General features: G+C 34.2%; 1 protein-coding gene across 1 annotated transcript in view; it reads right to left on the minus strand.

The window, feature by feature from the left end:
• Nucleotides 1–17,457, minus strand: part of KPNA1 (karyopherin subunit alpha 1) — a 50,462-nt gene continuing 33,005 nt past the window's right edge. Inside the window, exons 6-14 of the mRNA XM_006905562.3 lie at nt 16,842–16,973; nt 15,753–15,841; nt 15,376–15,475; nt 14,633–14,796; nt 13,087–13,165; nt 12,183–12,308; nt 10,373–10,500; nt 4,793–4,971; nt 1–3,485 (exon numbers count right to left, since the gene is read on the minus strand). Of these exons, the coding sequence (XP_006905624.1) occupies nt 3,298–3,485; nt 4,793–4,971; nt 10,373–10,500; nt 12,183–12,308; nt 13,087–13,165; nt 14,633–14,796; nt 15,376–15,475; nt 15,753–15,841; nt 16,842–16,973 (1,185 nt within the window). The 3' untranslated portion in view covers nt 1–3,297. The remainder of the gene's footprint in view (nt 3,486–4,792; nt 4,972–10,372; nt 10,501–12,182; nt 12,309–13,086; nt 13,166–14,632; nt 14,797–15,375; nt 15,476–15,752; nt 15,842–16,841; nt 16,974–17,457) is intronic.

The following is a 17,457-nucleotide window of genomic DNA, read 5'->3' on the forward strand; positions in this document are numbered from 1 at the left end:
TGGAACCCCGAACTGGGGGATTAAATAACTGAAATGTTTATTTAGCACTAGGGAAGTAAATTCAAAGTTGCCTGTGGGTGGCATGTGCAACAGAGGATTTAGTTGACAACATTTATGAAATATACTACATATTTTTCCTTAGGCAAAATCAGCAACCATCTGGAATAATTCAGATTTATTATGGGATAATTGTCAATGTTTATATTTGTGACAATGATGAAAACGACCCAGAGCCCATTCAGTTTTATCTGGCAGATGAAAGAAAAACCCTAGAGCAATAGTTTTCATAAACAACACAGTTGACAAAGGTAAGTAAGTTTAAAAGGATCCTAATTACTCAGCAACAAGAATATGAATTAACATGTCCCATGGAAAACTCTGTCTCCTAAATCTCACCATTCTTATCTATCATCTTTATCTTTCCCATTATTTCCCAACCTAACCTTATCTACCTCCTGGTCCTTCAGATACAAGGTGCCTTTACATCTCAAATCCTTTCAAAGTTTTTTTTTCCCCACCAAAGTTCTCATTACAACAAATATATTCTGGAAGTCTGGAGGAGAAAAAAGGGTGGGAGGTTTCAAACCACTTTCCCCTGCATCAGTATACAAAACTGCAGAAGAGCTTTCCTGTTTTGAAATTAACATGCTTTTGTAATGAGTTAACACCTTAGTGATTGGGTATTCAATAATTTGAAAGTAAATTAATAGAATCTGCAGTTACTTCCTCAAATGTCATTTCTATTACCATAAAAGGCTGCTTTATCAGTTCCAATGGTTATGCTGGGATTTAACTTTTGGTCAATTCCAATTTTTATATTAAAAAACATTTTATTCAAAAAGAATTTAGCTTGTATCTCATGGCTCATGAACTTCTAAGACAGGAACAAGATAAATTCCTCTGTTTTAAACAGAAAACAGACCACATTAGTTGAATGGATTTTGTTTTAATTCATTCATTGAGACACCTGCAATTGCTACTAGCAAAATTCCTCCTGTAGGCTAATCTTACTAGGGGAAACAACTTTGTGTGTTTTATATTTTTTACATTCAAACTGGTTTATCAAAATGAACTAAAAATTTTTTAAATTATCCAATAGAATGTAATTTAAAACATCCTAGAGAATTGATGTTACCAGTAATTTACAATTTTAAAAAACTCAGCCACAAAAAAAGGTCAAAGCTAAAAATAAGATTTTTACTATGAATCAGTGCTTCTATTACCCTTTTGAAAGAAGTTATATTTTAATGTGATGTAAAGGCAACATTGAAAGGTTTTCTTTAAATTAACCACCTAACTTATCTCTAAAATTACAAAGAATCAGTCTTTTACAGGTCAAGTGCAGTAAACTAAAATGTTCTTTCAGCACAAAGCAGCACTAGAAAAAGTAACAGTTATAGATGGAAGTTGACTAGTTTTGCAGTGGCTGCTCCATCAATGACAGACATCAGACGGTATCCATCCAGAGCACAGACACAACTACAGGCTAGATGCGAAGACTGCGTCACAGGCTTGGCTGATAAATGTCCTCTGTCTTTGTATCTTTCTACTTTAAGTGGATTTTTTAAAGTTTAAGTCAGGTCACATAAGCTGACTGCTGAAATGACAACATGATGAGGTATGAAAGCTCTGAATATCCCTAATAAAAAAGGATTTACCAGAGATGTATAATAGCTTGTCAGGGAACTTCTAAATAGTTATACTTTGGGGTATACTGAATTCTAGGAAGAGGACAAGATTAAAGAGGTTTAAACGGGTATTCTCTGAAACAGAAGTGAGCAACGTTTTCTTCAGAATTCATTCTGATAGCACATCCACAAATATAAATCTTCTCTGATAATGTGTCCCAACATTGAGTCTAGATAGCCAGCTAGCACCAAGAAGTCATATGTTCAGTTGCAGTTCTCTTGGTGATTAAACTTATTTTTTCTTTTCAGTCCAAGCACAAATGTGGATCGCTGAACACAGTACTGGAAGCGCCATTTGCAGGTACAGATTGCAGTCATCATTAAAGAAGCCAGGTTTTTATTTGGGGGAGGTGGGACACTTGACTGGGCAATACTAGTAGCAGACGAAATGATCAGGGAGCAGTGAAATCATAAGAAAAAGATCACTGCCCTTATTTGGATTAAATAGGTCATGTTGAGAAGATGGTTATTTATTTAAGATAAGGATGCTACATTAAAGGAATCATATATGCAGCATGAATACATTAGAAACAAGCTGCACCCGATTAAGAAAAAATTCCCTAAGTAAACTTGAAAAGTATGTGTTATCTGCCAGTCACAGAGGGGAAAAGCACCTAGGGTGAAATCCGATTTAATGAGGACCTTGATCAGGACCACAAAGCCTGAAACATTTGTTTTAATGCAGAAACACAGCCTCTAGTCACACTGGTTAAGTTTGGGAAAATTAGAGGTGTTTGTTACTTTTTTTATTGAATTACAGAATATGGTTTCAATTACTAAGAATTCTAAATCTTCAACCAGCATTAAATTGAACCACTTCCAAATCCTAAGACACATAAGTCCAAAGAGAAGCAACAGCCATACAAATTAATATGTGCCCTGCTCCCCTCTGCTCTAGGGAATCTTCAAACCAGTATCACATTTAAGAATCAAAGTGTTAATTCTTCAGCATTCCTGACAACTAGAAAGCACATTCACTGAAGGCTGGAGGTGAGGAAGGGATGGTTTAACTTTAATATCTGTGAAGGATGGCGCCAAAAAAGGAAAGAAAACCATCCAATCTCAGTAAGGATCAATGCAAATTTGGCTAGAAAAAGCCACCAGGTAATCCAGGGGTTCACTGTGGAAGAACTCATGAAAAGTACTCTGAAGTATACACAACAGGTCTAAACATCTCCCTTGTTGCGAGTAGTTGTGTGAAATTCAAGATAAAGGTTTAGTCTTATCTGTTAATGTCAGTATTTTTTCCCACTTTAAAGGGAATGAGGAGTCGTCCTCTTTTTTCCCCCACAAAAAAAGGGAGCCACATTAACATGTGTATATTCCCATGACTCTTATAATATAGAAGAGCAGATCTCCAAAGCTTAGGGATTTTCCTTAAGAGAGTGGGCCGTTCTGGTTACCCTTTCCTTAGAAGGGTATTCCACCACAGAGAGCCAGAGGTTTTCCAGATGTGTGTAAGAGAGCAGGTGCGCAAGGCAAGCAAATGAGCGCAAACAGTATTATGGAAAACATTTGAGAAGTTAGCTCCATGAGGACTGTGGGCTCCACAAGAGGACTTGACTGGGTAGCCTGGTCTGACACAGGAACATGAGAGCAGAGTATTGCTTCAAAGCTGGAAACCTTCCATAGGAGCCTCACACTGCTGGAAAATGTACTGCTGCTGGCTAAGGTCAACCTGGGGTGCAATGCTGCTGTCCTCATCCTCTGTCCCGAAGTAATGCTCAATAAGATCAAAGGCCTTCTGGTAGATCTCCTGGTTTTCATGACTCTGTAAGAACTCAATTTTATCCAGACCTAGAATAAAGAATAAAGGACAATCTGTTATCTGTTGGAAATTCCAATGAAACTGGAATTTCATGTCTCCTTCTTTGAGGTAAAGGAAGACTCGTCTCTACTTATATCTCATATGCATAGGAAGTACTGTTGGAAATTACATCTGAATGTGATTATTATAAACTGACATCTTAAACACATATGCAAGCAAAAGCCCGTCCCCAGAAGCACCAATTTACACAACAGTCACCATATCATCCAATGCCTAGGGCCAGAAGTGTTCCTACGGGACTGTACATATGGCCTATCTATCTAGGGTCTGAGCTATCCAATACCATTTCAAAAATCTGTAATAATTTTATATCAGTCAGAACCAATTTCTATTGCTTAAACCAAGAAGTCTGACTAGAACAATTAGTCAACACATTTCTTTAAAGTTCAACCCCAACTAGGCTTCCTTGTACTTGTAGCCATAAGCAGTCTAACAGCTACAGCAATACCAGAAATAAATATTACCATTGCTCAAAGGAAAAATACATATTCATTTACATATACATATTAAAATGTATATAAGCCAAAAACTAAAAAGTTATCTCTGGAGAAAGATCTCTGGGTAGTAGAGGAACATTTTTCTTTTTCGTACATTTCAAAATTCCTTACACTAAGCAGATATCTTTTACAATCAGGATTTTAAAAATGATAAACTGTTAAAATCATTTTGGAAAATAATTCTGTATTAGCTGATAAATTTGAAGATGAACATACTCCACAACCTCTAGTTCCAATCTCAGGAATAAACAAACCCTAGCACAGTGGTTTTCAACCATGGCTATAAATTAAAATCACTAAGGAACTTAAAAGGTTAAAGTACATTGGTAAACTGATGATTAAGAATACCGTTAAGACTGTTCAAAGAATGAAGAAACCAAAAGGCAAATAGTTACTCTACGAGATGAGACTGTTAGAAACACAGGAGCTGTGGGATGCAATTCAAAATCAGCACTCTCAATCTTAGAAAAGGAGTCAGGCATCGTTTACAGTATATATGAATGTTCTTGAGGATCAGTAAGAATATGAGAGTACCCACAAGGACAAGCAGTCAGGGAAGCAGGAAGATCCTAAGAGCCCTGTGTAAAACAGGCTAAATTGAAGGGCACTTGTTTCTCTTCACATCTACAACACATTATTTTCCAATTCTGCACACTAAACATTATCATTATCATAAGCAAACAAATTTTTTCCATTTGCTAATGACAGATGTAGACAGGCCAGAAAAGCAAGAAAAGAAAATAAATAATTCAGTACATCTATTTAATACTCTATCTTACCATAAGCTTCTTCAATCAAAGCACAGTAAGGATTAATGCCAGTGCCATTTCTTTTGGCTTCTTGTTCTCCAAGCCTCAGGATATTTTCCAAGCCATTTAGGGCAACCTGTACAATCTTAAAGTCCATGACTGTGAGGAGGTCACAGAGTGGCTTGATACAACCAAGTTCTACGAGGTACCTAAATTAATAAAAAGAATAATTTAGTCAAACAAAGCTTTACATTTCATAAAACTTTTATTACGTTGGTGAAAGGGTCATCCTCCAACTGACTGCAGAGATAAAAATAGGCACCCATTCAACTATACAAGCTATAACTTATCACAGAAAAAGCTAAAACTAAATTAAAACCAGTTCTCTGACAGCCAGTTCCATTTTTTTTCCCTGCACAATTACTGGACTCCAAGAAACTGGAATCCTCTTACTCTGAATATGAGCAACTTATCAAAATAGAGTATTTTGATTAATTTCATCTTTGTTTCTATAGGTAACTATACCTCTGAAACATGACACACTGGCGTTAAGGCCAGCACAACAGGCCCAATAGGCCAATTCTATTTTATACAAAGAACTCTTAAAAAAAATTAAAGAAATGTAAAAAATGGGCAAATGATCTGAACATATACCTCACCAAAGATATACTCATGGCAAAGAAGCATATGAAAAGATGCTCAACATCATATTTCATTCAGGGATTGCAAATTAAAACAATGACACTATAAACTATTAAAATGTCTAAAATCCAAAACACTAACAAGGATCTGGAGCAACAGAAACTCTCATTTTTTTGCTGGTGGGAATGTAAAATAGGATAAATCACTTTGGAAGAGAGCTTAGCAGTTTTTTACGAAGCTTTCCACATGATCCAGCAATCATACTTCAAGACATTTACCCAAGATGAAAACTTATATCCACACGAAAACCTATACACGAATATTTACAGCAACTTTATAACTGCCCCAAACTGGAAGCGACCAAGATGTTCTTAAACAGGTGAATGGATAAACAAACAGAAGTACATCTAGACAATGGAATGTTATTCAGTAATAAAAAGAAATGAGCAATCAAGCCATGAAAAGACATGAAAGAACCTTAAATGCACATTGCTAAGTGAAAGACGCCATTCTCATAGGACTCCATACTTATATGATTTCAAGTATATGATATTCTGGTAAAGACAAAACTTTTATAAAGACAACAGAAAGAAAAGTGGTTGCCAGAGATTTGAGGAGTGGTAGTAAGGGAGTAGTGATAAACAGGTAAAGCAGAAAGGATTTTTAAGGCAGTGGAAATAGTATGTGTAATACAATGGTAGAAACATGACATCATGCATTCATCAAAAGCCTATGTATTTGTACAACACAAGAAGTGATCCTTAATATAAACTATGAACTTTAGTTAATAATGTATCAGGATTGGTTCATTAGCTTTAACAAATGCAACCACACTAATATTAACAGAGGAAACTCAGGAGAGAGAAGTACACAGGAACTCTATTATCATCTTGAATTTTCCTATAACTCTGAAAGTATTCTTAAAAAAGTCTTAATTTTTTTAAAAAGTAGTTTTATGTCTTATTTAGCATTACTGACTCAATAGTTAATTTAACAGTATTGTGCCTAATTTTATTTAAACACTTCCTGACAAGACTACATGTCCTATGAACAGACTAGGTCAGTCATCTAGGTGTAAAGCCATTTCTGACCATTTATTTCCTCTTCCTTTACACCATATTTTAGTCACCAAAATCTTCAACACAGCTATATAATTCTAATTTTCTTTAAAAAAAAGTTAAGCCTCATTTATGATTATAAGTGTTATTTGTTATAAACTTGAAAAACACATAAAAGCATTCAGAAAAATAAAAAGTGCACAGAGATAATCACTACTATTACATCCCAGCTGTGCTACATACAAGTTGGATGACCTTTGACAAGTTATTTTATCTCTCTGTGCCTTGGTTTCCTCAACAGGAAATCTGGGAACCAGATTTATTAAAAAGTCGATTGCTAAACCTCAGCAAAATTTTAGGTTAGTTAATTAAATTAAATAATGACTTAAACATCTGCGCTTAAACTTCATTGGTCTACACAAGCAAGTCTATTGAACACCAATAGAGACTTATTCAGAATCTCCAAACTGTCCTCAAACTTGATTCTGGTCTACTCTTGATGTGATCTTTTCTCCCCACTAAAAATCTTGGCTGACTTCTGATCCTTATATTGTGTTTAAAAAGTTCATTTAGTTTTTGTAACACTATCTAGTTGTAGAAATCTTATATTATGAAAACCAGTGTACTGAAAACTTAATTGAGGATTAAAAACACATTTTAAGGTTGTCAGAAAGCTTCTAGAACCTATATATGATTAGTTAAATGAGTAATTTAAGTATGAACTATAAGACTGACTAAACGTTATTAAAAAACTCTACCCAAAAATATGCTAATAAGTAAATCCAGAGTTCTGAAGATTTTATTTGCAAAATATGGTATCAGTACTTTGTATTCTGGCATAATTCATTTAATGAATTCTAAGTTCTGAATTCTAGCCATTTAAAAATTTTACCACAGATTAACAGAAGACTACAAACAGAGCAGATGACAACTTTCCAAGGATACACAAGATTAAAAATTGTGCTTTCAGGTCAGTAGTGGCATCACCGAGTCAGCTGATACTACCATTCTTTAAACACTTGCAAGATCAGAAAAATTTAAGGTGTTATTTTCTGATGCAACCACTTGTCTTTGGAGACTTAAGACCACCAGAGTGGTATTGCACTATTGATGTAAGCTTCTCCAAAGACAACAATTTACACCTAAAAGCAAAACAAGTGACCAGGGCATCTGGGCTGTGTTGGAATTGAGAAGCTATTCTATTTTGAGAAAATCTTCAGGTTAAGTTTGAATACTTGTAAAGATGACTGGAAAACAGCATGGAAAACAAGCACAAGCTATGTTTAAGACTGGGAGTGGCTACCATGAGTATTGTATTTTGAACATCTGGATAAAGTGATCACTGGTCATCAACGCTAGCTGTCTTTTGTGACAGAAAGGCTACCATTAAGAAAATTTTTCTGGGTAAAGAAATCTATTCCATAAGAATACATTACTTGAAAAATGAATTATATTTCTCAAATTATTTTAATGTTTCAAACCTGAGAGTCAATCTAAATCAGTAATTTTACATTTAAGAGTTCCTTTAGGAAGGAGAAATTTATGGGGAAGAAATCGAGATACTCTAGAGTGAAAGTGAGTTTTGAGAGACAGAATTGATAAAATCAGATTTCTTTAGATGACCAAAAAACTCACCGTGTCTAAAACCATCTCCCTCAAATAGGATTTTGCTTCCTGTGTCCTTATTTTCATCAACAGCACCAATATTTTCTCCAGTCATCTCTAACTCTTCCCTTTCCTTTGTACCTATAGCCTGCTACCAAGAACTACAGATCCTGCTTTCCCATATCCAAACCCACATTTCATGCTACAGTTATTATCTTAATCTTGGCTATCACTGCACACTAAACTACTGCAATGGCATCCTAACTTCTCTTTGTTCTCTCTTCAGAACACTGTCTTCTTCATTTCACTCTCTAGGTTAAAGATACTCCAAGTCTTCTCAGTACCTAAGACGAAGGCCTTTATCCCAGTTTTAAAAGTCCTTCAATTTCTTAATTCCTTACCCTCGCAAAAGAATAATCAAGAGGAAGATTGATTTGCCTCTTCCAAAACATTTACTATGTTTATTCCCTCACACTTCTTCTCATGCTATTCCTCTCTCCTCTAAAATTGCCAAATCTCCACCCAAATGGCAAGTTTCATCTCTTTCATGATACTTCCTCTAATTCCACGCAACATTCTTTATCATTCTTAAGAATAGTAGGTATTAGCTATATTGAATCTAGAATTGTGGATATTTTCTGAGTTATTCTAACTGGTTCTTGCATCTAAATCTTGTCTCCTCAACCAGAATGAACAGATAAAATCTGGTTTTTATAATTTGGATTGTAACATTTTGTAATATTTCAAGAAAACTCTTCATCTTCAGAAAACTGCTAGGATGTTGATTAACTTAATTACAATAAATAGCTCTGCTGAATTTTAAAAAGGGATAGAAGCCATTCTAATCTTCTCTAACAGCAAAATACCCACGAATACTTTGATGAAAGAGACCACAGTATTTTAAAATATGTATGCATACAGTTTAACCATTTCAATTAAGAAAACATATTTGGTATATAACACAGACAATTAATAATTATAAATTTGAATTTGAACATAAAACCTGACTTATCAGCTGTTCAACTAACTTCTGTATATATTACACATTACTGCCATCTAGTGGTAGCACACTTACAATTATAGAACATACACAGTACATACGTTGAGGGCTTGAAATTGCTAATAAGTTCTGTGATTTTAAGTGAAACGGCATATAACAAAACTAATTTTATCACAGGCTAATTGATATAAACAAGAGTTCAGTTTCTGTGTTATAATGAAACATTATTCAAGGACCTGCTATATACCCCAGAACCAGAATCTGGAACCTTGTATATACCCCAGAACCAGAGGCTGGAAAAGACCTACTCTCATAAAAACGTGCTTCTGAAGAACACTTGAAGTCTTCCTTGAATAACCTGTCCATGATGAACTTTACTGAAATAGCTATTGCATGTGTTAAACTACTTACGATTTTATTATTTCTAGTAAATACCTCTTATTTTCTGTCCCTGACCAATTTCTGAAATCTTAGCACTACTTTACCTTCATTTTAAAATTTCCAATAAAGCACTAAATATTAGCATTGGTTGAGTACTTACCTTTAACCCACAAAGCAAGAATATGAGAGGTAGCTGTTTCCCTGATATTACATGTGAGTAAGGGGCTGTTGCTTTAACACTCATTAAAAACCATCTTCTCATGTGAATTCTCCATAAAGTAAGTTAAGGCAAGCTAAGAGTCTAGAGTCAATTTTTTCTTCATTGTTACCTTTTTTTTCCTATCTGAAATACTGGATGTCCATAATTTAGCATTTCATTATATGATGTTCCTTGGAGGAATTGATTCTATCCATATTTATGCCTTCAAGATTGTAAGCTGTTACCCAAGGGGCCATTTAAGTCTCAATCTAATAAATATCTCCCTTTACTGACTACCACAAAACTTTAGGAGACACTTGCCTCTACTGAACTTGGCACTTAGTATTCTAAGACATACTTCTCTTCCAAGGCTGGTCTAATTCCAGTACTAAGACATCTAAACTGGAAATCACAAGAGTTAGACTCTAAAGATTCTACAAGTAACCTTCTAGATGACCCAAGATGTTTCTGACCATGCAGCCACTGAGTAGGATGAAGCCACCCCTATATTTCTATTGCACCTCAAACCTCAACTGTGCCTTATTTACATCCCAGAATTATTTTCAGCAAGAAGGAATGGGAAAGATAGAAGGAATTAAATATACATTTGAATCTAACTATGAAACTGAGAAAAATCTTCCGAGAGGCTACAATTAGCAGTCGTAATTGGTAAACACAATATTTTTTTCCTTTAATTTATAAGCTGCTACCTGGCTAGTACTTACTTGATCTGTTCGGCTGATCCTCCGGAAGTTGCATTTGTGATGGCCCAAGCTGCTTCTTTCCTTGTCCGAAACTCAGCAGTTTGTAATATACTAATGAGGGCTGGGAAAATGTTGGCATCTATCACAGTCTAGAAAAAATTAAATGGAAAGGGAAATTGTAAGATTTATAAAATATTTATGATGCTAATTATTACTTTTCAAGCCAGTTTCATTAATGACAGTTAAAAATATATTGGAAGAGGTGAAGTCTTCATTATCCCTAACCTTTTGGCTATACTTGGTATCCATGATAGTCTATGACCTTGTAATCTTCTAGTTTTCTCTAAGTTTTCTCTTTTATTGTCCTCTCTTGTCCCATCCACAAGAACAAATTATAAAAGTTCAATTCTCTGTTCCTCTGCTATTCTCATGTCTCTCATATAGCATCCACTCTGACATGCATATTGTAACTCTCTGAAACTCATCTCTCATTGGAGCCCCAGCCCAGGGTGGGCAACAACTTACTTTAGATTTGCTAACTGCCTCAAACACACCATCTCCCCTCTATATCAGGTCTTTCAAACCTCTCTAGTTCACAAAGGCTCTTTTTGTATGTTTGTTTGTATGTATATATGTATGTATGTATGTATGTATTCTAAATTCAGTAAGTCTCCATTTCTTTTACACTTTTAATTTAAAACGTCCTCAGTCCATCTTTTCCTTTCATTTAGCACTGCCGCCATCCTATTCCAAGCCGCCACCTCTCACCCACTTTACCAGAACAGCCTTAGCTGGAAGAGTACTTTTACTCAGTCCCTCTCATATTCTAATACTAGTCTTCCTCAAATTATGTTCATGTTTCTCCTAAAATGGGTTATTATTTCCTGTATCAAGAAACTGAAAAATTCTATATAAGAACCCGGTGGTAGCAGGCAATCAATTGTGGCTGAAATCATCTCATATACATGCTATAAATTACAACAGCCAACAATCTCAGTTCCTGACAGCATTCTGTTAGGGGATAACTAACCCATGCTTTCCTGGTAAAGATGAGCGACAAGACACTTCATCGTGGTCCTGCCATTTACTAGAGGTACCCTTGAGCAAATAATTTTATTTTTCTAAGCCTCAGTTTCATTTTTTTTTTTTAATAATATAATACCATTTTTATTTATTTTTTAAATTAAAATTATTGAGATGACATTAGTTAATAAAATCATATAGGATTCAAGTATACAATAACATGTTCAGCTTCATCTTTAAATGAGAATGTTGAATTAAATGACCTCTATGATTCCACTCAACTCAAAGTCCCATAAATTTGTGTTTTCCAAAGACTGTTGTTCCAGTCTTTCTCATGGCCTATACTGAACTATTTGGCCCACTGCTAGTCTTCCACTTGGGTTACTCTCTCACTGATGTAAGAACAAAAGTAAAGGGCAGATAACCAGTTGAAGAAAACCTGGTCGCCAAAGGCTCATGAAAAATTAAAGAATTCTAATACATGAGTCCACTAGAAAATAAATATTTTACTTAGCAAGAGTAAAGCTAATCTATTCAGCATAAAATCCAACAAAACACTACAAAAATGCAAGACACTATTTCCCAGATCTTGACAAATCATCAAATGTTAAAGGCAAAAAGAAAAACCAAGGCCTAAGTTTAAGTTTCAAAAGATTTAACTTCTTTAAAGTAGGATTTAAAAAAGTTAAAAGTACTAAATAAAAGTTAGGTGAAAGTTAGGTCTCCAAGGCAATAATATATTTTAAAAGTAGAATGAAAACTATCTTATCAATAAAATACATAAAAATGACAGGTGTTATAAGATTACCTGAATCTGTGCCCTATTTCCAGCTGTGATATTAGATATTGTCCAACATGCTTCCTTTTTGATAGATTCCTTTGGGCTACTCAGCAAGTGCAATAAACTCTGCAGAGCTGAGCAATTCAAAATTACCTGAAAAGTTTGAAAATTTTAGTTATTGTATTGATCCAAATATAAGTAAATCTTTAATTCAAAATTGATTTTAGAAAAAAAGACAAAAAATCTTCCCTTGAAATTTTGGCAACAACTTTATATACATAAATAACTTTTCACTGCTAAAAGAATTCGTTTCTAAGATTATCAAAGCAATTTCATTGTACACATTCTCATTCTCAACTATTAAAAGTGTAATTAATAAGGCACAAAAATGTATTCATTAGGAATTTACTTTTCTTTCCCTGCAGAACATTAAAATGTTTTGGATGGGTAATATATCAAGCGGCCAGAAATTCAAAAGTAGTCTCAGATTTTAAAATCCTCTGATAACTCTATCTGGTAGTCAATGACCCAATACATACTTAACAGGTGCTTTATTGGATATCAAAAGAATATGCCCTCAGCTATGAAACAGCTTACGAAGGTGAGGTAGGTATGACAAATACACATGAAGGAGACAGATCTACTCTTCTGATGCTCACAGAAACCATTTCAAGTAGGAGTAGTGGGAAACAAACCCGCCTAACCAAAAGGATAAGTTAAATCACAAGAGAACCTAAAATTGCTAAAAAGGTCATAACAGATATAGTGAAGGTATTAAAAGTACTTGCCTAAGCTAACATTTTAAACAAACCTTAGACAAAGTATCAATTCTCCCCAATAATATGAAAATTGGAAACTATAATAGAAACATAATCAAGAGGTTCAATGTACTGTTTTTGAAGGTAAAAAAATAGTTGCTACTTAGTCATACCTGTGTCTGAATATCATCCCCTGTGACAATGTTTCCCACAGCCCGTAAAGCAGGAGAAACCACTTTATAATCATTATGCCTGCAACCATAAAAAGAAATGTTATATCAAACAATTCTATCCTTAGTCTCTTTTCCTTAGGGCTGGAGTCCAAACCAAATAATATGTACAGGATTTTAGAATAGAAAGGTACTTATGCTTGTTACCAAGGGAACCTTATCATGATGATGGAATGTTTGGTATCCCCTAGAGGAGCTGTCTCCCTTTATTTAGTATTTTTGGATAAAATTTAAATACTACAAATTTTTCCTAATCTTTCCCAGGTATTCCATTACCTGGATTCCAAATTTTCCCTCTCATTCTTTCATATAGTTTTCATTTACTCTTTACTTGGTCTCTGTGGTTGCTGAGATAACAGAGCAGAAAGTAGTTAACATTTATACAGCACTTTTAAGTTTTATAACTTGTATAATTTTCAGAGTTAAATATATCCAACAGTTAATATAACTTGAAAATAAAAGCCAGGCTTCACACTTTAAATAGTGAACTCATTCTACTAAACCACGGCTGACTTATTGGTCCAAAAAAACCCTCCACAAAACCCCTTATACTTAAAGACAAATATTGAGTCTGGATTTCAGGCTAAATAAGTTACCTTTAACTTTCCTTAAAAACCCTATTTTCTCTCTCCTTTAATAAGCCCGATTACTCTTCTCAAAACTGTGCCAGTTCCTTCACATTTATTTTAAAATCACATGACTAAAAAGAAATTGTTAAGACACGTAGTAATCCAGAGACTAAAGAGTACAAAAGATTACTTCTCATATGTTGTACTTCTAACCTTTGTAGCATTCTGCTTTTAATTCACAATAGCATTATGCTACTGATCTGCATCCAGTGTGCAGGCAGCTAAAATTCCAGGGTTTTGCATTGTGTATATTATACTTATCTAATCCATTCCACGTGTCACATTTGGAGCAATGTCTCCTTGATCTACTTTGTACTTATGTCAATTAAATTTTAAGTGGCTTGTAACTGTATCATTTCCCCATTATGTTAATCACTCTAATTTTTCCCCACAGTATTATCTGAAATTTTGATTATACAGTCTCAAATTATCTATGCCATCAGTAAATCTTACACTCCATTAATCAAAGGCATCACCAAAGAGATAGACCAAAATAAAATTCCAAGTATGACACCAGTCTAGATTAATCTCTAAGTCAGACAGAAAGATAAGAAATGACTATTTTTAGTGGCAATACGCCTTTTGCTAGCCAGTGGTTGGTCTCAAGTCATTAAGCATGAGATGGAATTACACAGATCAGCTTTTCAAGTGTTTCTGAAGGACTGTTAATAGCGGAAGAGTGACAGGTTCTTTAGAAGCCACAAAACAAACAGATCTGACTTCAATATAAACAAGTAACAAAGAACAGCAGCCCAAAACACAATCAATCAGTATAATGTGCTAATTAATATTTGAGTTCAGCAACTAAAAAACTAATATAGAGTCAAAAAAGCAGACACGCTTTCTTAAAGATAACTTACATCAGCAGCTCCACAAGTCTTCTACATACTCCTGCATCAATGACTGCTTGAATTTTATCATTGGGTCCATCTGATAGATACGAGAGGGCCCAGCAGGCATCAGCCAGTACATCAGTGTCACTAACAAATAGCAACCAGGAAAGTACATTCAGACAGGGGGAAACCTGAAAAGAAAAAAAATGGTATGATCATAAAATTCAATAAAAACCAGAAGTGAGGCAAGAAACTCCAGAAAGCAATGAGGCACATACTTGGTGACTTTTGGGGTGATCAGTACTTTTAGAGATAGAGTAGCAAGCAACCAAGTGGCATTTTCACCTTTGAGAATGCTGTCAGTGGCCTTGCTGCTTACTTTGATGAGGTGTTCAGAGCCCAAGGAAAATAATTTCAGAGAGCGAAGTTGAACATATACAAAATTCTCAGAGATTCCTTGTCAAAACATACTCATCGCACACCAAAAATATAAAGGAACTTTCATTAAGTGCTAAAGCTAGGAATTTCTGCGTATTAGATACTTTGTTATGAACAAAAACTGCTAGGTTTTAAGATCAATTGAGTTTATGGGTAGTAAAAATTTATCGCAAATTAAAACAAAAACAAAAAAAGCTCAATTTCTCTAGAAACATAATTTTTGATAAAATTTAAAATGTTAGAATTTTATTATCTCTTTTGTTCACATTAATATTGGTTACTACACTCTAATTGTACTTTTCATGCCAATTTCCCACAAGCATAATCCTCACCTTTGCAAATTCTGGAGGTGGACTTTTCCCTCTACAGAGATTAGACAAAGCCCATACTGCATTCCGGGTCATGGTCAGGCGATTTTGCTTTGAAAATAACCTACAAATATGATGATACAATGGTAAACTATACAATGAACATTAATTCTCTGATGACGTAATATATAATACTAAATATTTTCTCTAGAAAAATAAAATTTAATTCTAACACCACTAATTCAGAATTTTGGGACTAGAATTAGACAGGATGCCTGAAGAAATGATCTGAACAAGTTAGTAAGAAAGTGTCTATAAGGAAAATGTTTTCCAAAGATGCTGCTTTCTGAAGAACGTCCCATATTTTTATCATTCCAAAAAAAAAAAAAATAGAAACTTACTGCAAAAGAGGGGGAAGAATATTGCAATCTAAGACATAGTCCCTGCACATGGTACTATCTCCAGCAATGTTGCCGAGAGCCCAGACTGCCTGTGAAAGAATTATTCATTAATGACAGTTGTATAGTTTAAGTTTCTTGTAACTCTTTCAAAAAGATACCAATAAATGACAGCGACTCTTTACAAAAATTATATAGTAGCTAATGAACATTGGTATTATACATGAATATTAACACCCCTAAGTTCACTCATCAAGGCGTTCAAATGAAGTGGTTGTGGGACTGGGGAAAAAAGATCAATATTATAAAGTGTACATGTGAACACTCATGGTAGTTAAGTTTATTAAAGGAAGGAACCAGTTCTTCTATATATTCTTTACCTTCAGAGAACCTATCCCTATGTAACATTCCATACAGCCCTTAGTACAGAGCAGATATTCACATGGCTTACTCAGCTGATTAAAAATGTATTTTAAATTTGCTTACAAAAAAATGAGTAAACAAAGCATTCGAGAGAATTAGAATGCAGAAAATTTTAGTGAAATTTTGGGGGTGATGGATGCTAATTATCTTGAGTGTGATGATAATTTCACTGGTGTATACATATGTCAAAGCTCATTAAATTTAAACATATGCAGATTATAGGTTAATTATATAGCTATAGAAGAAAATCATTCTCATTTGGTAGTGACTTATATTTATGAATCTGATAAAGTTTGCAGTAATAAAAAATTCAAGTTTTCTAAGTCTTTTTCTGCATTAAAGTGGCAAAAATCATTTCAATCGACACTAGAGATTACTATATGACAAAGTTAATTAACTGCTTACCTGGTGTAAAAAGTATATCTACAGGGTTTAAAGAATTTCAGGGTTGGAAAGGAAAATGGTTTTATGAATTCCTGATATTATTAAGTCTGCCTATATTTACCATAAAATTTTCTATTTTGGTTAAGTTGAGATTTCTAGAACACTTCCTGTGATGAACCATGGATTGTTATAGGCAAGTGCTAAAACTGAGGCTCTGAATATAAGACTGAAGGGAAAATTTGTATTCTTTCACCTATTTCTCTTTGTTTCATTTGTTTTTTTTACCTGCTCTTGGACATCTTCAAACTCTGAGCTCAGCAACTCTATGAAGATAGGCACAGCTCCTGCCTGAATCACAATCCGTGTCTGAAGAGAATTTCCTGAAGCAATATTTGTCAATACCCAAGCTGATTCAAACTATAAAGATAAAAATAATTTCATTATCTTATTAGAATTTAATAGTTTGTTTACTTATAACAATAAGGTTTTCTGTACATGAAGAAAAGAATCTGAGATCAATATTTGCATATAATCAATCTATCCAGCAAATACTGTATTTAATTTTAAAAGAAGAATTCCCAGAAGAAATACCTCAGCAGCCTAGAGAAATATTCAGGGTGTCTAAATTTTCAAATCAAGGCAGAGCTGACAAGAGACTATAAAAAGAATGAAGGAGTGCTTCATATGCTGATATGGAACAATTTCCCAAGATATAAATTTTTTTAAAAATGCAAAAGAGTGTACATTAATATGGTTTCATACTATACTACATTTTCTAAAAGGGTTAAGAAGGAACGTATGCATTAATTTACTTATTGCACAAAATATGTCTGGAAGAAGTCACAAGAAACTGTAAATACTTGTTACCTACGTGGAAAACTCAGGGTGAACTGGGAACAAG

This window comes from Pteropus alecto, unplaced genomic scaffold (genome assembly GCF_000325575.1).
Source record: "Pteropus alecto unplaced genomic scaffold, ASM32557v1 scaffold251, whole genome shotgun sequence".
NCBI lineage: Eukaryota > Metazoa > Chordata > Mammalia > Chiroptera > Pteropodidae > Pteropus > Pteropus alecto.